The sequence below is a fragment of the Vicia villosa genome, unplaced genomic scaffold (genome assembly GCF_029867415.1).
Source record: "Vicia villosa cultivar HV-30 ecotype Madison, WI unplaced genomic scaffold, Vvil1.0 ctg.001793F_1_1, whole genome shotgun sequence".
NCBI lineage: Eukaryota > Viridiplantae > Streptophyta > Magnoliopsida > Fabales > Fabaceae > Vicia > Vicia villosa.
Window position 1 is genome coordinate 55,014 of NW_026705730.1, and position 27,946 is coordinate 82,959.

General features: G+C 34.4%; 3 protein-coding genes across 3 annotated transcripts; 1 reads left to right on the forward strand and 2 right to left on the reverse strand.

The window, feature by feature from the left end:
* The first annotated feature begins 625 nt into the window (after positions 1-625).
* Positions 626-1,384, forward strand: LOC131636608 (uncharacterized). Its single transcript, XM_058907219.1, has one exon. It carries the CDS (start codon positions 626-628, stop codon positions 1,382-1,384), a length of 759 nt encoding a protein of 252 aa, XP_058763202.1.
* A 629-nt stretch (positions 1,385-2,013) lies between these two features.
* On the reverse strand, positions 2,014-7,512 carry LOC131636615 (nucleolar complex-associated protein 2-like). Its single transcript, XM_058907225.1, has 11 exons — positions 7,376-7,512; positions 7,173-7,282; positions 6,525-6,596; positions 4,980-5,525; positions 4,222-4,524; positions 3,571-3,900; positions 3,286-3,492; positions 3,095-3,181; positions 2,740-2,834; positions 2,513-2,638; positions 2,014-2,394 (listed from the first exon to the last, which is right to left on the reverse strand). Exons 1-11 carry the CDS (start codon positions 7,395-7,397, stop codon positions 2,154-2,156), a joined length of 2,139 nt encoding a protein of 712 aa, XP_058763208.1. The 5' UTR covers positions 7,398-7,512; the 3' UTR covers positions 2,014-2,153.
* Positions 7,513-18,403: 10,891 nt separating this feature from the next.
* LOC131636607 (uncharacterized) lies at positions 18,404-19,355 on the reverse strand. The gene has a single exon (XM_058907218.1). The coding sequence runs from the start codon at positions 19,351-19,353 to the stop codon at positions 18,643-18,645; it is 711 nt and encodes a 236-aa protein (XP_058763201.1). The 5' UTR covers positions 19,354-19,355; the 3' UTR covers positions 18,404-18,642.
* Positions 19,356-27,946: the final 8,591 nt, after the last annotated feature.

The window sequence follows — 27,946 nt, forward strand, 5'->3', positions numbered from 1 at the left end:
ACTCAAAATAATTATAATTAAATATATTATTGATTAATACTTAAATGTAATTTTTATGTGTCTTTTTTAATTATTATAATTGTATTTATATTTAAAATTTGGGTCTATTTTTAAAATTTGAATGGCACCTCTGAATTGATTGGGCCGGCCCGATTAATTATTATCTCTACTCACAAAGTAGACTCATATAAACAAATTTCCGTGAAACACTCCGTTTTACTCTGATTAATACAAACACGTTTTCAAAATGTTGAAAGATAGACTTTGAATGCAAGTTGTCAACATGCGCCACAAAGGCAAACAAACATGGATAAATATCATACAATTGACATAAGAGAAAAAACCTAAGTACTCCATTTTGTTAGACCACGTATAACAAAATTTCAAAACTTGAACAAATCATAACATCTACTTGCACTTTGGTCATCATTCCTATCCACGACCACAACACAACCACGTCCACGTTGAACAACAAACTAGTCCTACATATATTCCAACCATGCAAACAAATTATTCAACACTTTTCCGAATATTCCCCGCTATATATAGTATATCTTACTATTACTTATCATCACTTTTTCTTTTCTCATTTTAACAAATTATTTCTCTTGTGTTCCTTCATAAAATGATTCAAATTCCTATAACGCACAAAATAAACCATCTCTTCAATATTCTTCATCCTCAAACCTCTTCCATAGTTCTCAATGTCGGCCAACTATGCTTTCTTTTTCTCGCTCTTCTCGCCACCTTTCACTCCATTTTCCTCCTCAAATTCCGCAAAAAAACTCCTTCTATCTCTCCTCTCATAGCCGAGTATGATGATTACACCGATGACGAAGATGAAACATGTTCGATATCGTCCGCATCATCGGAGTCTGAAGACGACGAAGAAGAGGTAGAAGAAGAAAATAGAACCGGCGAGTATTTCCGATTTAGAGGTGATGACGGTGACGGTGGATTTCTAAGTAGTTGTCGCAGCATCGGTGATATGTTCTCGCTTTCGGAGATTACGAATAGTAAAAGCGTTGTGAAATTATGGGATACCATAGGATTAGGGTTAGGGTTTGGGTTAGACGATTCTGATTGTAATTACGACGGAAGTATCGTTGCGGTTTACGGCACTGACGAGAAGTTGAGAGCGTCGTCGGAGGTTTGGGACACGAGGGTCCGGCGTAGGATACCGGCGGTGATCGGGGAATGGGCGCCTGGTATCGGAAAGACAGTTGGAATTGTTTCCGGTGGTCGGCAGAAGATTTACGTGAGAGATGACGGACGTTGTAAGTTGACGGTTGGTGATACGAGGAATGTGATCTCGCCGTTAGGATATGTAACGGAATCACAACTGGATTTGTGGTGGCCGAATTCCTACATGCTTAAAATTTGATTCCCGAGGAAGGATTGGAATTTTTAAAGATACAGAATTTAATTTGTAATTGTGAATATTGGGTCTATTGATCTTAATTTTACCTTTTTATCAAAGGAATAACATTATACCCCTAATTTAACAGAGTTTCTTTTAATGATATGGACTATTATTGTCAATATAAATAGAAAGGAAACTATTCATATTCAACTATTGTTTTTCTACTTTTAAATCTATATTCTTTCACTTCTTATACCCCTATTGTTTATAAGTATAATAACTATAATGCATATATTTTTGTTTTTTAGTTTATAAATGGTATAAAACCAAAAACAAAACAGTGTTACATAATAGGGCTTCTAGGTAGATATATATTGGTATGGAACATTAATTCTAAATGGATAATTTGATCTATAAACCAAGCAGACCCTTCAAAATATCCAAAGAAAGATCAGAGTTTCTGCAGGCAACTTAGCCTGCAGAAAGATCAACAATTTCACGCAAGCTAAACTTGAACTTCAACATTCGACACCAATAATATTTCTTCTCATAATAATGGGCACTCTTCCTACCAGATTACAATCTAAAAAGATATCATATGGCTTTTGTTTTGGAATATTTGCTTAACAATTGAACTCTAAACAAAAATATAATTGTAAAGATGTGTATAAGAGAAACCAATATCATGTAAAACTACAAAACTTTTCTTTCTCATTAACCCAATAAAAGTTCTAACAGATAGAAAGTATTCCGTCATAGAGAAAGATATAGACATTGCTAACTAGAATTTTCACTTTTTCCCTTGCGTGTTCCTTTTCAACCTTTTTGTTTTGTGCTTTGGTTTACGGTTTTGTTTAGGAGATGAATGATCAACTACTTTCGCAATTTTCCCAGCAGAAGGGCTGTCGCTTGAGGGCAAATCTTCATCAGAACTAAGTACCAAGTCTTCCACAACATCATCGTCAACGGCTGTTTTTTCTTTCCGGTGCTTTTTCCTCTTTCCTTTTGTTTCGGTAGGTTCTTGTTTTATCCTGAAAGCAAAGCATTCCTCGGATTAAAAGTATGAAGAAATTTGTGTTAATGTCATCATGTTAGACATGTGCATGAACGATGTGTCAGTGAAAGATGAACAAAGAAAAAGAGCAATACTTGTCATTTCCAGGTAACCAGGATGAGCTAAAGGCAGCAGTTCCATCCTCGTCTTGTTCAGCATCCTCTTCATCACTTGCTGATACTTCATCGCCAAAAACAGAGGACTCTTCTCCAACAACAACACTAGAAAATTTGAAGTTATATAATAAACTTTTATCATAATGATATGATTAAATGCTGAACACAGTAATCCTTGCGAATGAACAAGATTTTAAAGCTCAAACCTGGATTCCATTAATGAGTTGTTTTTTTGTTCGGCTCTCTGGCGGAGTGTTATCACATACTTTGATAGTGCACTAGAGGCTGACTTCTTCTCATCCTAATAAAATCAAGTTCACTATTTACAATTCTCAAATATAAATATCATTTAAATTAAAGTACAGCAGTGAAAGTGAAACTGAGACATGAAATAAGCGAGCGTGTGTGTGTACGCGCGCGCGTATGCGAGCTTAGCAGAATTGAAATATGGAGCAGGCTTCAATATAAGTAAATAAATGAATGAAAAAAGTCAACCAAGATCCAACATCGAAACAATCAATACTCTCATTCTTTAAAAGTAAAGAGAAAACATGAGCAAACCTCAAGAAAAGATGATGCTGCAGGATCATTAGGTAGAAAAGAAACCGACATGCGCTTTTCATTCACAAACTGGACATTAGCCTCAATCTGAATGAGGAAAAGTTAAATATTAGAGATGAATGCCACAAGATCAGATGCATGCCAATGATAAAAGTAAAATATAAAAGGTTTATGATCATTTTAAATTATACCTCACGTAAAAGCTGCCTCATTTCTCTTCGAAACCTCTCAACTTTGGTCAATTTGCAAAAGCTACGCAACCTCACTATTGGAATAAAGGACAACTCCATGAATGCAACAGAATAACTCCACAGTGCTAGGTGTTCCGCAAGTTCTTCAACCACAGAAAAAACACAAGCCTCTTGAAATGCCCGTGTCTTTAGAGTCGGTTTGCTAACCTAATATATGAAAGAATGCCTCTAAGGTTAAGTGGATTTCAACAAATACACATTATCATCAAGTCATGTTATTAGTACCTTCAATATGCTGCGTAAATCAACAGCTTTGCCAACACCTCCTGTAGGGGGTCGACTCAACTCTTTCATTTCGAGCATATCCAAAAGAAGCATAGATACTGGTACAAATGATTGGGTAGAAGCAGCAAGCTGGTTAAGCATCCGAATACATCTCAACCTAAGGGGAATATATCTAGCTGTGGGAACTAGACGGGCTACCCCAGAAATTATTTGGGTCAACGGATATGCAAGTTGCTTAAAGTCAGATTGTGAACTGTAAGCGCGAACAGCATCAGTCCAAAGTTCAAGACAGTTAATGAACTTCCATTCATAAACCTTGCGAAAAGCTTCCTAAAGAAAACATTCAGACAGAGAAAGAGCAACATAAGAACCATAACATAAAACTGTAAAAAATGCACACAAAAAAATGTTTCAGTTTGTAAAAAGCTTCAATCAAATAGTGAAACAAGAACAATATGGTACCAAAAAAGTGCAGATCAGAAAATGGTAGAAAACTATGCCATTGCTCAGTTTGTTCGAAGTAAAACTAATTCAAGTCCAAATATATTCAGACTCAGTTAGCAAGGAAAATTCCATAAATTCAAAACGTTATGAGGCACTTCTTACAGTACCTCAGAAGAAAATAACATGCAGTGGATAAATAAACAGCACCTTAGTTTTTGTATTAAGTGCGTCCCTCAAAATCATGGCCAGCTGTCGGATAAAAATGAAGGCATGTTGATATGCATTCGGAAGATCCACACCGAGAAGTTCAATGACGCAGTTGCTAAGAAAACGAATGTGTTTAAGTTTCACAGCATTAACAAAATGGCAATTCAAAACATAGGCTTTATATATTCCTTTGAAGCATTCGTCTATGCAGCCAGATCCAATACAAATGCATAACTCTCGCATAAATAGGCACGAAACAACCGGAAGAGCACCTCCACCAGTACCCCAGAAATGAAGAGCCACCTGATCAATTCAACAAGAATGTGATTACCAAATGAATAAACATATGTTAAGTTAAATTGCATGTCCTAGAAACCCATAACATCTCTAGCAAGAGGCTACACAAATTTCCCTATACTGAAGCTTTTTCATTCACATTAACAGAAGTATGTACTAACAAGGGAAAAGAACTGTGTGCATCAGCAAGCTTACCAAATGAAATTATACTAATCTTAATCTTGTTTATGTAAGGAAAAATGTATCATTATTTCATTGAAATTTGGGAAAGTTTTAGTTGATTGTTGTCTACCTATTAAGCTGATTCATTCATCAATTACTACACAAGACCAAAGGGTGCCACAATCAACTAGCATTGGCATACATATTCAGAACATAGCCACAGACTTAAAAGTACTAATGTTCATAGATGAGGTGAAATGTAGTGAACATTGATTAGATGATCCGTGACCTATTTGTACCTTAATGTATTTCCTTAGGAGCGAAGGAAAAGCAGCCAATAACACTGAAGAATATTTAAGCCGGTGTAAAGTAAATGATATCATTTGCGAGTCAGTCATTTGATTCAAAATATGGAATGCATTTCCAAGGTAAGACTTCACTATATGGCCATAAGTCCTCCATTGTTTTGTGGCCATCAAATCTGTTACGATCTGTTTTCTTCCACCGGTAGCGGGAATCTTCAACAACTTTCTTAGTATTCCATCCATTTCATTAAGTACAGTCAACATTATTTTGTTGAACACAGCACTAGACATTACACTAAGCTTTTCCATTGACTCATTCTCCTCATCATCACCATAGTGACATGCTGCCCTAAAAGCCTTCATCAAGGAACGAACCGCATTTAAGCTCCCATTTTCTTTAATTGATTTGCACCACAAATCAACCATAGCAGTGGTTATAACTTTCTTAGAAGCTTTTTTATCCTTTCCTTGAACCTCATGTTCAGTAGCTTCCTCATCTACATGTAGATCTCCATCTTCCAAATCAGCATCCAAATCTTCCTGGACAAAGGAAGCAAAACAGTTATATAGTTTCTAATGCTAAGAGATTGTCATATTAATAACAATTTTGTAATGCACACAAATAGGTAACAAGAAAATAGACTGAAACTAATATTTTAAGAATTAGAGAATCCCTACAAATTATGATCATTGCATCAAATAAAGTTCTGAAATCCTACAACTTAACAGCAAAAAGGTGCAACTTTGAAAATATGAGCATTCCTCTTCAATAAAAGTTACCAGAAAACATACAAGCACCGACCAAATTTCTCTATCTATACTAAAGGGTAGATCATAAGTGTCAAGTAAAATCATCAGGGGCTGTAGCTAACTTACAAGAGATCCAATAAATACCATGTCTCTACCCCAAGTATCTTCTCAAAATCTAATAGGAAGTGTTGTCGATGGTAGATGGCGGTCCATGGTGGAGAGCCAAAATCCCACCATACCGGCCGTTACAGCGGATTATGGCGGAAAACCCTGCAATATCGGCCGATATTTACCATTGTAGCAAGCTCAAAAACCGCCATCTATATCCACCATAGCGGCCATGGCGCCTCTATTTGATAGCACTGAATAGGAGAATTGTAACCTGAACTTAAAAGATTTAAAGGTATAAGATACAAATTCCGATAAGCAAAAATTTGATTTGCATTGATTGATGGGTTGGTGGTTCAACCATTATGAGCTAAGCTAATATTGATTTATATTTCCTTGTGTTGTGCCACAAACATGTCTCTAAAAGGAAACCCAACACCCATTTAGCCACTTTAATGACCTTTTTGGATGAACAATATAAGATTATTAGCTAAGATAAACAAACTTCCCCGTGTCAAAGAAAGCATTAGAAGATATTACATATTATTCATGATAATCATTTGAAATATACATCTTACATCAACGCATCACAGAACCATATTCATCACAAATTCACATTTAATGTATGAAGCAAAAAAAACATGACAGATAATAGATAGGAAGTGTCTAAATGTAACATACATCAATATCGTCATCACTGAACTGAAGCAGCTCCTGGTCATGCTCTTTCAAAAACTCATAGAAGTCTGGATCCTGAAACAGAAAAAAGGTTATTGATAACATGGCCAACAGAATGTAGCCAAATAAATATATAAAAGGCAATTCCCTAAACCCTTTCAAAAACTCGTAAAAGTCGGGATTCTGAAATAGAAAAGGTTATTGATAACATTGCCAACAGAATGTAGCCGAATAAATATATAAAAGCTATTCCCTATCAACCACCATCTAGTTCAAACTTCACACATACAAGCATTTGCATAAACAAATCACATAAACAAAATTCAAAACCTACCCTTAAGGACATACAATATGTCTAATTTCTCTAATACAAATGTATACCTAGAAAAAAAAAAACTAGTTGAAACTAAAAAACTTATAGTTAACTCTATATTAAATAGAACCTAGGTAGCGCACCGACACTTCTGAAAAGGTATGTCTAGCAATTAGGTTTAATTTATCCATTTTTTCAAATTATTACTGGTGTCGACGACGTTTCCGTGTAAGAGTCGTGTTTTCAGTGTATGTGTTTTATAGAAGATAACCCTTGAAAGCAAAGCTACAAACAAGTTACTAATATGTACTGAGAAACAACAATGGAGAGAGTTTAACCTTTTGCTGAAGACTTTCCAGTTGCCCCTTATGTTCCTTTGCTCCACTCCCAGTCATGGATTTTTTTCTGCTCCTTCTTCTTACATTACTCTCTCCATCCATATTCCTCTCTAACATAATCAAATAAATTACCAACGAAAATAAACAATTGAGACACATTCAAAACCTAAATTTTGAAAATTGAAATGAAATAATCAAAGAACCTGTATCATTTTCTGCGTCCATGTTTCTCTTGAAATCTAGGGTATAACCACCGTCGGGCAGGTTAAGAGATGAAGAGCTTCAGGGCTTTCGGCGGCGGGACTGAGAGAGAAAGAAGAGCTTCTGGGCTGTCTTACGGTATTTGTATTTTGCTTTTTTTTAATGAACCGGACCGGTCTGTTTAATTAGTTGAACCGGAAACTGAACCTGATTCAGGTTCGATTAGTCTAAAAATGCAAGTCAGTCAAAACTTAGAGGTTTTAACATGCCACATTTAAATATGGCACCCTCAAACACAATGAACAAAATGTCCAAAATGTAAAATTTACAAAATATTTTTAAATTTACGTGATATCTCTGTATCTTTCAAATTTATAAGCGATACCGAGAATTTGGAGGTGTTATCGGAAATTTCACAAAAACAGTAAGATTTACGGTATATTTGTGAAATTTACGGTATATTCAAACCGGGAATTTCAAAATTTTCGGTTAATCGCCACCGAGAATTTCAAAATTTCCGATAATTTTATAAAAACATATACAAAGATTTTTGAAATGTGCGTGTTATAAATGATTTGAAAAATACCGGAAATTTCAAAATTTTCGGTAATTTTAGATAAACATATACCGGAATTTTTTAAATTTACGGTAGTTATGAATGTTTTGAAAAATACCGGAAATTTCAAAATTTCCGGTAATTTGTAGTTTTTCTAATTTTTTTCCCTTTTTTATTTGTTTCAGTGAGAACCAGAGGCATATACGGTACTGTAGCCGGCAGGACCGTTGATAGAGCAGCAGCGACTCCTACTAAAGATGAGGAGGCACAGGCTTCAGAGCTTAGAGCTGGACGCCGTCCTCCGACTGATTCTCATCGGAAACGGTTGGCGGAGCAGACGGCGCAGTTTCGTCCACCACGCCGTCAAAGACATCCAGCTAGCTACCCAAGAGCCTGTTGTTGAGGAGCGTGTTATTGAGGAGCCTGTAGTTGAGCAGTTGATGGAGGCTCAGCCTGAGGAGGTTGTTGTTACAGAGGCTGTGGATGAGGTGTCTCCGACCGATACACACACCACTACCAGGGCGTCTGCTGAGCCATGTGTGCACACTGATGGAGGGTTTCTTGGAGGACCTAGAGATGTGTCCGTGCTCACGAGATATACTGACCATATCGCTCATCGGATATGGCAGGGGGTATATATATTTGTAACTATGTAATGATTAATATTTTACTTTATGCTATTGTACGATAGTTTGCTTATAATATTTTAATTTTGTCTATTACAGGAGCGAGGAGCGCTGAGGATCGCTTCACATGGATCGAAGCTGAAGGACTTCCCGAGGGATCTTATGCCTGAGGCGGTTAGTTGTATTGTTAGAGACTTTCGCTTGCTTGAGTTTTCTCAGTGCTCCCTTACCATGTTGGATGCCTCTCTGATGTCTGCTTTTGTTGAGAGGTGGCACCCAGAGACATCATCATTTCACCTTCCTTTCGGGGAGATGACGGTGACACTCGATGATGTAGATGCCCTCCTCCACATCCTCATTGTTGGTACGTTCTTCACACCTCCTTACATTAACCAAGTGGCGGCGATGCGCTTGGGTATGGAGGACTTAGAGGTATCTCAGAAGACGGTGTATGTTGAGTTATCGTATAACTGTGGTTTACATCTTCGGATGTCTTGGCTCAGGGATAGATACCATGAGCATGTGGCTGCTCGCGGTACCAGGCTGCTGCTATGGCGTACATGCTACATCTTACGGCATGTATTCTCTTTGCAAACAAGTCTGGTAACTATATTGATGTGTGGTACTTGTGTCTGTTCAGCTCCTTGGACACTCCCACTTAGGCGCGGGGAGTGGCAGCTTTGACCATGTTGTACACTGCCCTGGATGTTGCTACACAGCCGGAGACGAAACAGATGGCTGGTTATCTTAGTCTTCCGCAGGTATATTTTAATTTGTTTATTTTTTTATTTGTATTTATTTATTCGTATTTATTTATTTATTTGCAGTGCTGGATATACGAGCACTTCCCTCACTTATGTGATCAGATGACTCACCGTGTCGCTGCTGACTCACCGTGTGCAAGGAGATGGAAGGCCAGGCAGGCCATTCCTAGAGGTGTGGCTCGACGCACTGACTGTGGACGATGTGGTATGGACACCATATGCATCTCACTGCCCTTATCGTCCATTTGATGACCTTTCTCTGTACTCCGGGCATATCAGGTGGGAGACCCATGTGACTAGACACTTGTCTGAGAGGTGTCTACGTCAGTATGGTTTTATTCATATTATCCCTCGTCATGTTCCTGTGGCTCCAGCTGGCGGTATCGACAGATGGTTTCAGAGCCACATCATCAGCTCTGCACGTAAGATCAGGGAGAGCTTAGCTATTGTTCAGCATGCTTCTCAGTGCGGGGATGGATACCTGGATTGGTATCTCAGTGTATCACACCCTCGGATCATACCTCCGACCGCTGCTTCTGACGTTCCTGGGCCTTCACATGCTAGGGTTTCTGCTGAGCCACCACCACCTGCAGGTGTTTAGGACGCCCGATTACAGTATAGTGCAGTTTATTTAGATAACATCATGGGTTTGGTAAACCCAGATGGTAAGCTCTATACTGGTTTAACTAGGATGATTGATGTAGCCCGTGGAGGGCCTATGTAGATTTTTTTTTATTTATTTATATGTATATTTTGTAAACCAGACATATTATTTATTGCATAATTTTATTGCGTTTATATGGTTCAATTTGATGATAAACATAAAATTAACATAAAAACCTAAGCACTACCAGAAGATTCAGGACGTTTCAGCATCTTCATTATATCGTCAACGGATCTTTGGATCTGAGCATCCAACTCGATTGGACCTTTTGTTATCCTACGGCAAAATGATTTCCACATGGCCTTCACATCTTCATTATTCTTCAACTCGATTAGGTTGTATTTCACCCTTCCATTTGTATCAATCCAGTCTTCCCGAAACTCAATCTTTGTCACCCTTCTATTATCCGAATCAGGCAGCAATTCGTTCATCTTTTCTTTCAACCTTGCAAGAGATGTGGTGTCATCTGGAATTTTGAATTCCACTCAGGGTTTCTTCCCTTGAAATACACTTGCACACCAATCAGAAATTCAGGAGTAGACATTTTCGAAATATGTATTACTCAACACCACATGCCCCTATTTATACACATGACGGAGAATCCTAGGCCACATAATTTGTAGGTGCAATCGTAGCCCTTTAAAAGTGTCGGCAAAACTCCATACCATTTAAAAGAAAAACCCTAAAAATGAGACTACCGATAATTTCAGTATATCAGAAATTCCCGGTATCACGTAAATTTGAAATTTACGGTGTCACGTAAATTTGAAATTTACGGTATTCTATAAATTTAGCAGGGGGTACCTGAAATTTTGGTTGTACCAGAAATTTCAAAAATGTCTACCGTAAATTTGGTCCGGACATTGTTTGTGTTTCATTAGGGGCATTTCTGGAATAAAAAAAATGGGGGGTGCCATGTATAATTTTAGGGGTGGCATGTTAAATCCTCCCAAACTAAGCATGGCAACAAAACCCGTAGTCGCGGGTACCCACCCGAACCCACTCCGAAGTTGACGAGGGAAAACCCGCTTTGATTGGATTAGGATTCGGGTTTGGGTTTTCCCCGATTACAAAATATGGGGATGAGTCGGATAATGGGGACACTAGTACTCACCCCAAACTCGTCCTGTTTATTTCTTTATGTATATTATTATTTATATTTGATAATTTATATTATTAAATTTGTGGCTAATGTTTTGATAATTTGATTTGTATTTATTATTTAAAGTATTTGGAATGTATGTATGGAAATTTTTGAGATTGTTTTATTTTATTATTTATAATGTAATTTAATTTTGTTAAAAAATAAAATTTCTATTAAAAAAGTTGATTTTAGTAAATGGATGATGGCGGGGCGGGGATACTTGAACCCAATCCGAAACCATTTGGGACAGTTTTTGGGTTTTAATTATCCATCTCCATTTGGGTTTGAGGCGCAGAACTGGGATTGTATGGGCATTCGGGTTTGGGGGAGGTAAAAACCGTCCCTGACCCGCCCCGTTATCATGCCTAGCTAAAACCGATAAAAAAATCAAATAAACCGTCCATAACTGAAAAATCGATGAACTAGACTCGTTTTAGATACATTAAGCGGTGTAGACAATCTTTTTTAACAAGTTTTTTTTTATTTTACTCAGATTTTAAAATTGCAAAAAGAAGAAGAGAATAGAAGATTTATGCGTTGTTGAGAAATCACAAAACTTAAAAATAAAAATAAAAAGGAAAGATAAAGAGCTTTTAATAAACATTCAAAAAATTTGACTTTGGATCATATCCTCTCATACATCCCTTTCCATCAACCAAAACAAGTGTAATAATAATAAAAAATAATATATAAAAAGAAGAGAGAGAAAACGTTAGGTGATGATTGGAGAGAAATAATAGAAGGAGAGGGTCCAATTTCAAAAAATTTCTTTTAAAACTCTTGAAAATGGCATGTGAGGAAATGTGGATTCCAAATGGTTGTGCAGCCGTAATGATGTCAAGGGAAGTAACTGAAGTTCTTTAGGTTAGTGGAATTAGAGTTGGAGAGCACCTCATACATTACTTATTCACTTTGGCAAATTTTCGAAAATATTTTTAGAATTTTTAAATATTGGAATTCGAACGCACCCTAAACATAGCAAAGTCAGTCTTTGAACCATGCGAAATACAATTAAAAAATAAAGTCTGGAGATTGAAATCTGAATTTACCATAATCAGCACAAACTCGAATTTTAGAACCACGTCAAATACAAATAAAAATTAAGTTTGGAGATTAAAATTCGGATTCAAATTTGGAGATTGAAATTTGAACACATTCATTTAAGTTTGCGCAGACAATCTTTCTCTCCCCATTCCGTTACATTTGAAACCAACTTCTCTCAAGATCATAATAGAGTTCTCATTCATTCAAATTTAGCATATTTTCAACCTTGCCCTCAATATCTACTTTTGCTTATTCAAACCAAGCACTTCTTCAACTTCTTCTCATTTTCATTTGAACTAAACACATTCATCTCACACATTAGGTAAGTTTCTTATATTCTTGTTTTTTCTGAATCTTGATGCGAGCAACTACTTAATAGCTTAATAGATTATAGTTAAGCTACATTAAGTTACATCCAATATAAATGCAATTCTTACTTAAATTTGGTATGAATATTGGACATTGTAGGGTTAGGGTTAATATTTGATCTGATTTCTGCATGTAATTCGGATTTCAAAATCCAAACCCTTAGTACAGATAACAAAAGCTGAATTTCTCTGTTTGTCATTATGTATCTTAATTTTTTTTACCTATACATTATTTATGCTTCTTAGATTATCATATTCCTTTTCTTATTTGATTATAGAACAATGACTGACGAACAATAACAATGTAGACATGGTCGACTGTCCCAACACGCTTTAGTGCGTCGAGAGAACTAAATCGTCACGAGTAATTGGAGAATCATCACATGTTGATGAGGGGTACTTTTCATTTGCCCTTGGTTATTAAGGATCCCTACATTATTTGGGATTTCTAAATTTTGAATAGGGCCAACATTTTGAATTTGAGGGATTGGTCGAATAAGCGCTTAGGGAACACCTAAGAAATATGCAATTTGACCCATGTGGTGAGTCAATTGTTGATAAATGTGGTTTGTGTTTTGAATCAAAGGATTGAACATAGTGTCAATTTGCCGTGTAAGCATATTCACCATATCATGGTTACTTTCATTCATATGTTGTCTCATATACAAGAGGGGACTAGTAGTTAAATATGACATAACTTGAAGGGTGTATCATATCTCTCCTTGTGGCTATGCCATTCAACTAGGATTTCTTATAGCAGATCTTAACGCCAAGTATAGATTAATAAGGAATGCAATAGCCATTGCATTATATGCATACATACATGCACTAAATTATAGGTCTGCCATAATCTCTGTTGGCGACCTTAAGGATATTCCCTATTACCTGGAGATAATGTTAAACTTAAGGGAAAAGAAGGTCTATGGTATCCTATTATTGGTTGTGTGACCCTGGGAGTAGCTGGAACACTTGTTCCTTATGGTGGTGCAACCGCTAATTTTGGTGATATCGTCGAAACTGATATCTAGCTTATAGTAATTGGCATTTCTCCAACAATTATTGAACTTCCTACATTGCCAATCGTCGTATCGGTTGGTTGTTCTTCTACATTTGGAGCATTCAAAGGATTTTTCTAGGGAGCATGATTCTTTAATGTCATACAAGCCATTTCATTAAGAGTCTTACCACTCCTCAGACGCATACATACTTAACAAATGAAGGCATTTCATGTGTGAAGAACAACATAAACAATTAACAGACTTGCTAATTTTCCGAAGAATTTTTTTTTTTGCACAAAAGGTTCTCATTAGTCGTGCCAATTTGTTTATTGGTATTTTTAGCAAACAATCATGAGTTTGGTTCATTGAAGAGATTAACTCGAAAAATCTCAAGGATAATTTGTGTAGAAAAATACAATGAAAAGTGTTTGTGATTTGGACTTGAATGTTGGAATGTGTATAACTTGAACGTGAATTCTAAATATAATAAGTTTTGGATAAAGATAATTGACAAAAAACGGGATAAATGTCATTAAAGTAATTACTTTGAATACAAAAGACTTAAAGAAATAAGCAATAGGACGCAGACTCATATATTTCTCACAAACTATTTCTCTCTATAACTCATATACTTTAGTTCTATAGAGAATAATTGATGAATTTTGTGACCTCAATTACATGTATGAGCCCGCATTATATACAACTACAATGATAACAGTCGAAAACTGTTATTTCTAGAGGAATCGACACGTATACCCATACGTGGGATTCAGCCACCTTATTTGCTTCCACGCGTCTTCACTGTTTAAAACTACTACAAACCATTTATCATGTTAATAACGGCCTTTAAACCTCCTAACACTACTACAAATAACGCTTTTCATGACGAAGCTTTAACGTCATCCATAAAACAATCGAGGTTTTATATATATATATATATATATATATATATATATATATATATATATATATTTAAATTAACTTGTTGCCTCGGTTTTTATAAACACCGAGGTGATACCATTCAGGACATGCTTTGAATCCCTACTAATGCACTTTATATTTGTATTTGTTAACAATTGTAAAGTAAATGATCTAACCCTTCGGTTTGTTTGATAAACCGAGGGATAAAATAATCAGATTTTATTATAAAGCACTCGTTGAAGAGATTTTACCTAAATACTATCTTATTTGTAGCCGCCCTACCGTCGAATACATCATTTTTTTAGGATGGATTACAAAACTGGAAAAAAAATTCTTCTGCCTTGAACAAAATATTTTTCAGCTTTTGCAATCCATCTCAAACAATGGTGGTGTTGTTGTTGTTTAAGGTTTTGAATGACTATAATTTATTCCTAAAAAGTCTTTACGGATGGATTACAAGTGCGGAAAAAACATTTTCCAATTTTTGGAACAAAAACCTAATTACAAGTTGGATACATTCCAAGCATGCAAATTGTATACACTAGTGAAAGCAGTGATAATCATAGCATCAACAGTCAATCTGGGTGAAGGCATATTTGTCATTCAAGACAAATCTCTACCACCTTGTATGGAACCTGAACATGCTGCATTTTTCATATTTTGGGTAAACAATTTTGATATTCTACGAAGATTTGTTGCATACAATGTATTTTTTATATTCTAGGTAAACAATGTAACCATTTTCAAAAAAAAAAAAATACTCTATCCCCTCGGTTTTGTTTTAAAACCGAGGGGTTAGAGCAAAATTATTTTTTTTCAAAAATGGTTACATTGTTTACCCAGAATATTAAAAATACATTGTATGCAACAAATCTGCTCATGCTGTCATTTTAATACTCTGGGTAAACAATCTGATATTCTGCGAAGATTTGTTTCATACAATCTATTTTTTAATATTCTGGGTAAAAAATGTAACCATTTTTGGAAAAAAATAATTTATTTTACTCTAACCCCTCGCTTGTTTTAAAAACCGAGATGATAGTTAATGTTTTCTTTCACTATTTTCATTCAATGACCTTAAACAAATCTTTGCCATCCATTTAAAGGTTATCAACACTCATGAATCCATCATTAGTGATCCGCGTGAAACCTAAGGGATGTCCATTATATAAGTTCTCTTACGATATTAGAAATCTAAATGAAACATATGAAGCACTTGAAACATAAGAAAACTTGAAAAGGTTCTCTTCGATGGATTGCAAGAGCAAGAAATCAAATGGGTTCAAGGTTTGTTCTATTAAATTTTTATTTATACGAAAAATATTTTTGATTATTGATATTAATTATCTTACCGATTTTTTTTCACCAGAAACAAATTCATGCAAGATCCGTAGAGAATTTTCTTTAACGAACCCTTTTGTTTTGTTTTGAGAAAAGAGGTTCCTAGTATTTTATCTTGCCCAGAATATCAAGGAATTGAAGATCCAACATACGATCTTCATGGACAATTAATGTAATATTCTTTGTAAACATTGGAACGAGTTTTATTAAAAAAACTAATGACCCTCAATTTTTATGATAAACCGAGATAAAAAAAGGCGCTAGTTTTTGTAAATAATAAAAGTGCAGAAACTGTGGTTCGAACCCATGCCATAATAAACATTTACCTCAGTGTTTTAAAAACGGGGGTGTTAAGTTATTACTTTTCATGACATCCTCCGTTACTTCGATTCTTTTGCCGAGGTAAAATGCATTTTGCGTCTGACGTTAGAAACGCTTTTTGTAGTAGTGTAACTGCCTCTGTCGAGAGTTTCTAATTAACTTATATAGCATTGTCGGGACATCATTAGTTTAATTGGTCTTAGACTAGAAAATACGTTAAGTACACATCATCTGATGAACGTGTCGAATTTGACCATTTGTCGAAGATTTGATTCATGTGAACCTTTTCAAGATTATGGACATGTTTTGAAGATAGAGTGATCATAATCTTATGAATTTGTTCCTGAGACTCTTCAAAAACCAAGACTAACAAGTTAGTCGAACCATTTTGGTTGACGTGACTATTGTATCGAAGGTTGAGTCTCTTCATACTTAGATATATTTTGAACGTGGTTACCCTCCTTTTTTGTTGAATCATTTAGCTAGATTTTTAGGCTAATAATAAGCAAGCAAGTTCAGACACTAACACCCTCAGAAGAAAGTAATGACTGCAAATAAAGTAAGAAATCAAATGTTTGTTATTTTATAAACCCTATAAAAGGGAGCAGAAGCAAAAGAAACCGATGAACTTTATCTCAAAGAAGATGGAAGATTAATCAAACATGTATGACTTCTATCAATAAACGAAATTATATTAGACTTTATCAAATGTCAAACAAATAAGCTCACAAAAAAAATGACAAAGGAAGAATAAAGGACTCTCTTGCAGGTCACTAATGGCAGAAAAGCCAAAATAGTGCTTTAGAAGCATTTTATATCTTATCCATCCACCAAGGATTGTATGATCCCTACGCGCTACCAATGATTGAGATCTTTTTGAAAAACGGTTCAAAACACTTGAGTGTTCTAAGGAAGAGGAAACACCATCATTAACTAGATTAAGGACACACATCATTTGCTACCAGCAAAATGTTATCCATTACAAGAAAGGCATTCGACGCACCTGTTACCAAGGACGATGACGTCCCATCAAAGGTTGTTACATCCTCGGATCCAGAGGTTGAACAAAGGAATGTATCACAAACCCTCATCCTATAGAGTAGAAACATGGATTTATTGGGCAATTGTTTCGGGCATTCCACAAGGCCTAATAACTAAATAAGAGGGGCAAAACACATAACAAATAATCTCCCTTTTTCCTATGAGCAGACAATTTTATACACGAGAATTTTGCTAGTCATCCAGATCAATCTGACGGCGGCTGATTGTGATTAACACTTTCTATTATTAATCACTCCCATTTAAAAAGGAAAGCGCGCCATTTCTCATATATTTAAATTCATTCTCATTCATACACCTACTTTTCATTCTTATATTAACTTAAACATTAGAGTGTTAACCTTCTAAATCAATTCCCCCTCCACCGCATTGAAATCTCAAAACCATTGCAACAAGCTCTATATACTCAGTCAGTGGTCAATTAGAATAAATGTATAAGGAAAAGATCGATTAGCATGTTCGTCTAACCATAACCTTACGTTTTAAAAACTTTTTTTTTATTGACCAATTTTTTTCTGAAACGTAAGCTTTAATATATATACTCCAAATGGAGGTCTTGCCGGTGGTGTGCTATATAATCAATTGACAATTGAAACTTCAACCAAATGTTAAATATTAGTAATTCAAAGATAAAATATTTCAAAGTTGTAGTTATAAAAATGGTTATCATATAAGCAAGAAGTTGACTTTTGCTCTTGTATTGTAGGTACATCTCTTCATCAAAAAGATTCCATAATCAGATAATAACAAGTTGACAAAAACACCAAAACCAGACACTGATCTGTGAAACTTGTCACATTTTTTTTAGCGTTGACTAACTAATTGCTTGAATGCATTGTTCCATTTTTATGGTAGGTTTGGTTTCATAATATATTCCTTCTTTCTTTTACCACTATCTGGTTTAGGGGTTGGTAAGAGGGAAGAAGCTTTATATATATATATATATATATATATATATATATATATATATATATATATATATATATATATATATATATATATATATATATATATATATATATATATATATATATATATATATATATATATATATATATATATATATATATATATATATATATATATATATATATATATATATATATATATATATATATATATATATATATATATATATATATATATATATATATATATATATATATATATATATATATATATATTATTATTATTGTATGAGGAGAAAAAAATTAACATGGAAATAAACAGAATAAGTAAGGGAAATGAAATTAATTAGGGTAACAAATTCCAAATGATTAACAAGTAATCTTGTTCTAATTATTCCTATGTTTAGAAAGAATGAATTAAATCTCCTAGTACTTCATGATAATTTCTTATGTCCATAATACAACAAACTTTACAAATTTAAATATGCAAAAATTACTAATAATAAGAGATCTGCAGCCCAATATATAGCACACAACATGAACAAGCATATGCACCTAATATTCAGGTAGATCTTGGATGAATCCCAATCCAGAAGGAGATATCAAACTTCCCAAAATTCCATATGGAGAATCGGAAAATTTATAAACCGGTCGAGATGAATTGTTTGGGCTAAAGAAATCATATGAAGTTGGAGTGAATAATGGCATCTCTGCAAATTTCATCATATTATTAGGGCTTTGTTCATCATCAATATTGCTATTCACACCTCCCTTATCAACTGAGCTAGTTGTTGAAGTAGTTTCATGATCACCATCAAGCTGTTTGTAGTTGATACTATTGTTGTTTGATCCATCTGACAAAGATGAATCAAAATTCTCAGAAACTTCTTGCTGACGTGGCAGTGCTTGATTGGTAGTTGTCATGCCTGTAAGTCTTTGAACAAGAGCCATGAAATCTTGTGCTTTTGTATGAATAATCTTTGGTGATTGAGTGTATATGATGATGGGAACCCTTTGCTGTTTGTGTGATGAGTTAGGCTTGCGAATCATCAAAGGAGTAGGACGTGGACCATTGATGTTTATCTTTTGTTGATCATAATTAAAACCATGCAATTTGGAAATAGGTTTCATTTTGGTGTTCAAACAACACAATATGATTGCAACAAATTGAAAGATGTGTGTATGAAAAAGAGAGGTGATGTTTGCTAAAAGAAGAAAGATAAAGGAGAGACTTTTGGTGAATAGGGAAGAGATGGTTGGTAACATATATAGGCTGAGATTGACACATAACTTTTTGGCCAACAATGCTGACCGTTGACACTTGAACTGCAACTATCTATTTAAAAATTGAAAAATATGTAGTTGATGAGTTGTGTTTTTTGATTTGACCGCTTGAGATTTTGAAACTTTTTACGAATAGTTAATTAATTTTACTTCGTTACTTTTCTTGAAATAGAATTTACCTGGAAGATGCGTACTATAACGTACATGAAAGATGTTGATTTATCACAAAATTAGAAAACAACTGAAGTGCTGAAGAAGATTTTTAAGGAGCTAGGGTGAGTCTTGGAATTGTGGTTGATTCTAATGTTCTAGTTATATTTCACTCAATACAAGAACTTGTGAGACTTTAAACACATCTCATCAGACACACTTTTATTAGATTTGGTGTATGGATATAAATGATAGACGATATCACGAGAAACGTCTAATAATTTTTGGATAGACTCTAATGATATTTTATAATTTTAGAATTGTAATTCGATTTAACATAATTTTACAAAATCGACTGAAGGTGGTGATTGTTCTAACTTATAACCATATGTTCAAACAAAATTTGGATCATTCTATGTCTTTTCTCCCATGTTTTTGCCATGCATTAATATCACCCATTGATTTGTAATTTTTTCCTCTCTTTTGCCCTCTTATTTTTTCTTTATGTGACAATTAACTATAATTGGATTAGAAAAAGGATGAAGAGTGAACCAAAATAGCATGAGAGAGAATCTAAATTCTCTAAATTTGTTCAGGCTATATCTCATTTGATGTGGGGCTCTGTGAGACTCTTAGCTGTTCAAGTTCACAACCACAATTTACCTGATAAATTAGAAGGCCATTCTTTTGTTGGTCCTCTAAGTTCAGATGAGAGACAACATGTTGTTGATTTGACAAAACGCCATGGTCCACCTAGACACATACTGCATTCATTACAAGAGAGGAATCCAAAGAATGTTATTCAAATCACACAAATATAGAAACACAAGAGTAAATTACAAAAAGAGACTAAAGGTCATATAACTGGGATACAACATATATTTAAGATGATGAGTGATACAAATTATGTTTACATGAGTAGAAAAAGAGATGACACAAATGTTGCGAGAGATATTTTTTTGACGCACCCAGATTCAGTGAATTTGTTGTATATTTTCTTAATGTATTGATTATGGACATCACATACAAAACAAACATGCACTGACAATGTTTGTTTGAAATTGTTGGTATGACTTCAATTGAGTTGACATTTTTTCGTGGCATAAGCCTATATGGAATTAGAATAGAGGGAGACTTTTGTTGGGTACTTGGTAAGATGAAACAATTGTTTAGTAATGAATGGACTAAACCACAAGTGATTATGACTGATAGAGATCTCGCTTTGATGAAAGCAAATGAAATTGTGCTTCTAAGTATGATCAATTTTCTTTATCGATATCACATCAATAAAAATGTTCAAGCAAGATGAAAACAATATGTTGTGAATTATATGCAAGAGGCGATTGACACTTTATAGATGGAAATTGTATGGGCTAGAGATGAGGCGGAGTATCATCAACAGTTGCAACAACTTGAGCAAGCCTGCGTTGACTATGTTGGATTCATTAGTTACACGTTAAAGACACTTAGTGGATTCCTAATAGGCATATATTTGTGGGAGCATGGATCAATCAAGTGCTACATTTTGGCAACACCACAACTACCATGTACATGCTTTTAATAGTTTAGTTTTATTTTTGTAGTTTACCTTATTTGATTTTTTTCATTTTATGATTGAGTCTGCTCATTTAAAATTAACGTAAATGTTGGAGAATAATATAGTAAATTGTGCGAATGTTAGGAGGCTATGAACAACAACTTGAAGTTACAATTAGGCAACGTTAGAGATTCTTTTCAAAAGAGACTTTATGAGGTTAAGCATGCACAAACTAGCTCATTTTATAGGAATCTGCATGGATCAGTATCAATAGTTTCTCTAAGAAGAATTGCTAAAGAGTTCTTTAGGGATGATTATATGGTTACCAACACCCAAATCTATTAGTGTACTCCTAGAACAACATGTGGATTACCTTGTGCTTGTGATTTAGGAAGATAAAAACTAGGTGGTGATCTGATACTTATATATGATGTTCGTATCCACTGGGAAATTGAGCATGGAAGTCCATTAAGAGGTTGACATGGATGATGGATAATAGGTGCACATGTCAACTAAAATAGAAGCATTGTGGAGAGGCTTCAAATCATTAGATGTTGTAAGAAAAAGAGCATTAAAAAATAGAGCGTGTGAAATTTCTTACCCCACCATGACTTTAATGTGCCCACAAACTTAGTAAATAAAAACCAAATTAGAAGTTAAGAAGAAAAGGAAATAACTAGTGAAGTATGATATTTATCAAGATGCTTCATATCATGAGCATGTTGACCAAACATACTCTAATTTTCAAATACCGTCAAAGAGGCCATGCACACAACATCGTGTGAGATGCTAGCTAGACCTATTGAATGAACCACATCGAGCACGCTGGTATGGTATCCAATCCACTCAATATCAATATCAAGTGTGTTGCAATAGAGAGGTGGATGTGGTATATAATGCCTAAATCCAAACTCACGTATACACATGTCAAGTACGAAACCACTATGCCACCCCATTTCAAAACCCTCATGTACAAACATATAACATCAAAGGCTATATCATGTATATGACCCTCAAATGAATGTCATATGATATCAAGGAAATTCAAGTCGTCCAATAAGCTCATAACCTTAGCGTCCTTTCCCCCCTTTGCTTATACACCCATATCATCGCCCGTGGTAGTCAACTATCACTTGTCGCACTCTTAGACTCTACTTTCTTACCAATAGTCGGAAAATAATCATGAATCCAACATTGTTAAAACAAAAATATTATCAACTAAAATAAATGAAATTAAATATAACTAAATAATTGTTAGTTCCATGATTTTGGGTCGGCAATAATTTTTCAAAAACATGGTTCTTAACATATGTCGAGCAAGATGTCGTAACATATTAACTAATACTAATACAAAAAAATTCGAGCTTATATGAAAGACAAATATTCTAACATATGTCATGACATCCTGAACCAGAACATCAGTACAAGTTGTTTTAAATCTTGACAGATTAAATTTGATTTTGTGATATTTCTTTTAATATATCTCAATAATATTCACAGGTCAAGAAGATTTAAATCTAGAAATTTAGAATCAAATCACTTCACAATTAAAGTTTCTAATATTGGTTGATTGAACTAATTAGAAAACTTAAATATTTGTTCCAAGATTCAAAAAGGGAGCTCTGCAGATTTAGTGCAGTCTCTAGCCTATGGATTAAGTAAAGATTAGAGCAAAGGTTGCAAAGCCTATGGACTGCCTAAACATTATTTAAAGAGAATCCTAACCTAATGGAAAATCAGCTGAAAAATTACAAATTAGGGGAAGTCTTAGGTCTGCTGTTTTGAGAGTCTCTTGTGCTTCAAGTCTCCCACATATCTTTTGATACTGTGTGGCAGACTGTATGTTGCTTGATTACTTCCCAAGTTGTTTGTTCTCACTCAAAAGCCTTTAGGTAATGAGTTGAGTATTGTCCTCACTCTTTAAGCTTTTAAGCATAGAGTTGAGTGTTGTTCTTGATCAAAGCTTTTAAGCAAGATCAAGTTTTTTTCTTAGTTGAAGCTGGAAAGCAAGACTAAGTTTATTTTATTGGAAGTGTAGTCTTCCCTTGTCACTTGTTTATGAGTTGTTTATTTGAAAGTGTGATATTCCTTTTTAGTTCTTTAGGTTGCAGGGTATATGTGAGTGTATTTTATCACTACGGTGATTTGAACTGGGATGGCGATTTCTCTAGTCTAGATGTCGACTTCTAGGCAGAAGTAGCATTGGATAGTGATTATGAGATAAGTTTAAAATTAGGGGGTTTAGCTTTGAACTAATACTGCTGATAATGGACTTCCTTCCTGGCTTGGTAGCCCCCAGATTAGGTGTTGTTTGCACTGAACTGGGTTAACAATTCCTCTCTGTTATTTACCATTTTGCATTTGTTTTCTGCATATATTTCTGGTTGGTAAATATGAGATTTGTTAGAAGATGATGTTAAGACATCTGTCCTGACATTGTTGTTTGTGTTGAGACATCAATTTTAACTTGTAAGTTGTGCTGGTTGTTACTCTGTGATCCATCTGCGTGCTAAAGTTACAAATAAATGTTATTATTCTGTATCAGAATCAGATACCATAACATATGTCTTGATGTCATGGTCTAATGTTGGAACATCAGTATTAACATGTTGTATCTGCCACTGTACCATATAATTTAAATAATAATAAATAAAAATAAAGAAACTAAATAAAAATAAATACTTTTAGTAGGGTGGCATATCCACTTACTTGCAGGTAAACATGGAAGCATTCCCCAAATATCTGTATAATGTGACTAATACGGTTGCACCCCAACTATATCTGCCAGAAGCTGACAGGTTCCTAAATAGTTGCAAATATCTTTTCTTTACAAGAGTAAAAGTCTTGTCGAAAAAAATAGTGCAACCAACCAGTATCATCATATAGGCTTTGGCATTACATTTAAATCGATCATCAGCTCGATAACGCACAAATAAATTGTGCATCCACTCCAGTTTATAGTATGGACCCTTGCAAGCACGAACCTCTCATGTTGTCTCCTCTATACTCACCCAAACAACTCAACATCATAAGCAACAACACCTTCTCCAATCATAACTTGTAAGTTGTGCTAATTGTTACTCTGTGATTCATCTGCGTGCTAAAGTTACAAATAAATGTTATTATTCTGTATCAGAATCAGATACCATAACATATGTCTTAATGTCATGTTCTAATGTTGGAACATCAGTATTAACATGTTGTATCTGCCACTGTACCATATAATTTAAATAATAATAAATAAAAATAAAGAAACTAAATAAAAATAAATACTTTTAGTAGGGTGGCATATCCACTTACTTGCATGTAAACATGGAAGCATTCCCCAAATATCTGTATAATGTGACTAATGCGGTTGCACCCCAACTATATCTGCCAGAAGCTGACAGGTTCCTAAATAGTTGCAAATATCTTTCCTTTACAAGAGTAAAAGTCTTGTCAGAAAAAATAGTGCAACCAACCAGTATCATCATTTAGGCTTTGGCAGTACATTTAAATCGATCATCAGCTCGATAACGCACAAATAAATTGTGCATCCACTCCAGTTTATAGTATGGACCCCTGCAAGCACGAACCTCTCATGTTGTCTCCTCTATACTCACCCAAACAACTCAACATCATAAGCAACAACACCTTCTCCAATCATACCTAATAGGGGTCCCAAAAATCACCTAAGGTCGGAAGGTGAAGCAGAAAAGAAACATCGCCCAACGTAAGGGTTATCTCACCAAATGGCATATGAAAGGACGATGTCTCTAGTTGTCATCTATCTAGAAATGCTTATAGTAGATTTCGGTAAATCCTACTCAAATTGCTTCTCTAAAGCGAAGATAAAGCAGAGTCATCCAACCAATCATGCATAATTGGTGGGAAATATACTAGATTCCACTTTATCAACTTACTTCCATGCTCAACCATCTTTAGTTCTTTCTTTGCACCTCTTTACTGAAAACAATTTAACAAATCAAAAATTTAAATTATAAACGATAATTAAAATTAAAGATTATTCAACATAAAGTGTTTGAGATTTACTTACCTCGTTGTACCATAAATGACGAGCAAAATATTGATGCTCGTACCGTACAAGAAGGGACATGTTGTATGGCCAATTTGGATACTAAAATGTCTGTTTGTCAGGTGCACCTACGTACTCTTCCTATACATCTGATACTAGTAGCGCTCCTCGTGCTATGCCCCTACGAGGAATAATTCTATTGGCATGTCCTCAGCATATCAGACTAATAAAAAACAATTTTTTCATCAAGTTTGCAACAAAATACCAAATGACTTTAACACAACAAGACATTTGGTGGCCAAAAAGAAAAAACATGTCCGAAGAACTTACTCAAAAAACTTTCGAGATGTTAGTTTGGAAGACTTCTGATGTTGTTATGTGGACTGGATAACTTGGAAGACTTTCAGCGTTGTTATGTGGACCAAATAATTTGAAGGTAAGACTTTAGGTCAGAGTTTTAAAAATTGGACTGAACTGGCCGGTCGGACCCGTCGGACCGGGAACCGGAGGGGTCACCGGTCTGGTCTGATTGTAGGATCGGATATGCTATTGAACCTGTGAGAACCGGTCAAAACTGGAAAAAAACCGATGAACCGGCGGTTTTAAGAAAACCGGTCGTTCAAATCCATGATGTTTTTTTCCGCACAAAACGACGTCGTTTTCATGATATTTTTTTGAAAATAAAATTAAAATATAATTAGATTTTATTCAAACCTTATTTGAAACAACTTTTCTCCTGTTTGCAATTGGACCTGATTTAAAATTTATTTAAATTTATATTTTGTATTATTTTATTGTGAGTGATGATTATATTTAGAATTTAAAATGTAAAGAATAAACATGTGAAATTATGATATTTTAAAATTTTGTAGGTGTTATGATATTTTCTAGAGATTGAGTCGTCTGGTTCGACCGATTTAATAAATATATAATATTACGAAACTAGTTTATTCAACCGAGTTATCTGATTTAATCTGCTTTAGTCATGCGATTCTATCGATAACTCAGTGGTTCAACTAATGAATTAGTGATCAAATACCTTCACCGGTTTAATAACCAGTCCAATATTTAAAATACTCTATTAGATGATGTTTTGTGGACCACATAAGATAAAGATAAGAGTTTCGGTGATGTTTCACATACTTAATAACTAAGATAAGAGTCTCGGTATACAAAATTTTCACAAAAATTCTTTTAGAGAATTTTTTTATTGACCCGCCTATGGGGAAAACCCCCAGCGAAAATCCAAAAATACCCCTACTTCGGAAATAAATTTTCGAAGTAATTTTTTTCTAGATTTTCTCAAAATTCGGAAAATGCATTTCCAAAAATATCAAATGGGGGTGTTTTCAGAGATGGATTTCCGAAAACACCCATTTTTGAGGATTTCGAAAGTACACTTCCGAAGAAAAAACAGAACATCAACTTTCCTATAAGACAAAACTCAATGTGCATAAACAAACAGAACTCAGATGCCAAAATCACTTTTTTTTTCAACAAAGTTGAAAGAAAATAGAAATTTTGAATCCAACTGAGCAACAAGCACTAAAAAGAACAAAACTTCATTGCTTTGAAGAAAGTGAAATTACAAAGGTGAAGAGATTGAAAGATCTTAGAGATATGTGAATGGATTAATCGTAGAGAAATTTCATGTGAATTGTGATTGATTCCATTATTATTGCTACCATTATCTTGTTACTTTAGGAGTTGCAGGGAATAAAAAGCAAAGTGAGCATGAAACACGCTCACAACCAAAGAAACAAACAAAGGACAAACCTGCATTTTTTTTCGAAAATGAATTTCTGAAACACCAAAAAATAAGGTATTTCAGAAATGCATATTCGAAAACACTTTTTAAAAAAAATTGTTTTACGAAAATGCATCTTCAAAATAACTCATTTTTAGGTGTTTCGGAAATGCATTTTTAAAATATAGGAACATTTTAGGATTTTCGCCGCGGGTGACCAAGAAGATAGGGATCAATAAAAAAATTCTCTTCATTTAATCTTCTTCAATGTACCAGATAACTTAAAACTGGAATGAAATAAATAAATAAATTTTTGACACATGAATTATCTATGGTATTTCGATCAAATTAAATTAATTATAGAAATGAAAAGGTAATTGTAGGGGTAAAATTTCCATGCATGTGTTGACAAATCATTTCTCATAAAAGAAACAAAAAAATGTTTAGCCGCCCAGCCCGCAATTTTATTTTAATTTTTAACAAGAAAACTTCCATTCTTTTTCTAACTTTAAAATTACGTATGCATGGTGTTTTTTCTTATCACAAAAACTATATATGATGTTCTTCGAAAAACAAAGCTTATGTAGCGTCTGTGAGTTGTATTATATATACTCTTTGTTTTCCTATTAGTACTTTCTTTAACGTATAATTTGAATCTAAGATCTACGCCGTTTTCTTATTCTGCCACTTCATCATCTATAAAATATTACTAACATTTGAAAAGTAGTTAATTAAAAGCATGTTGTAATGTTGTTTTATTACTATCTTCCTTGTTGGCAACTACGTGCTGAGTTTGCTTATTTTATTGAAAATACAGCAGACTTAAATAAAATGTATATGAATATTTTAACAAAATGACGTTTTACAAATAGGTTAAATTCTCAGTTTTTAAAATTAAAATAGTGTCAATTTTGACAAAATATAGCTGACATAAATACAACGTATATGAATATTTTGACAAAATGACGTATTACAAATCGGATCACTCTTCCATTTGGATTCGCGACAACAAAAGGAATTGGAGTCCTAAACCGTTTAGATTTAATAATCTTTGGTTTAGTCACAAGGATTTTTTTTCCTTTGTGGAGAAGGAGTGGAATTCTTTTGGAGATGAAGGGTAGAGGAG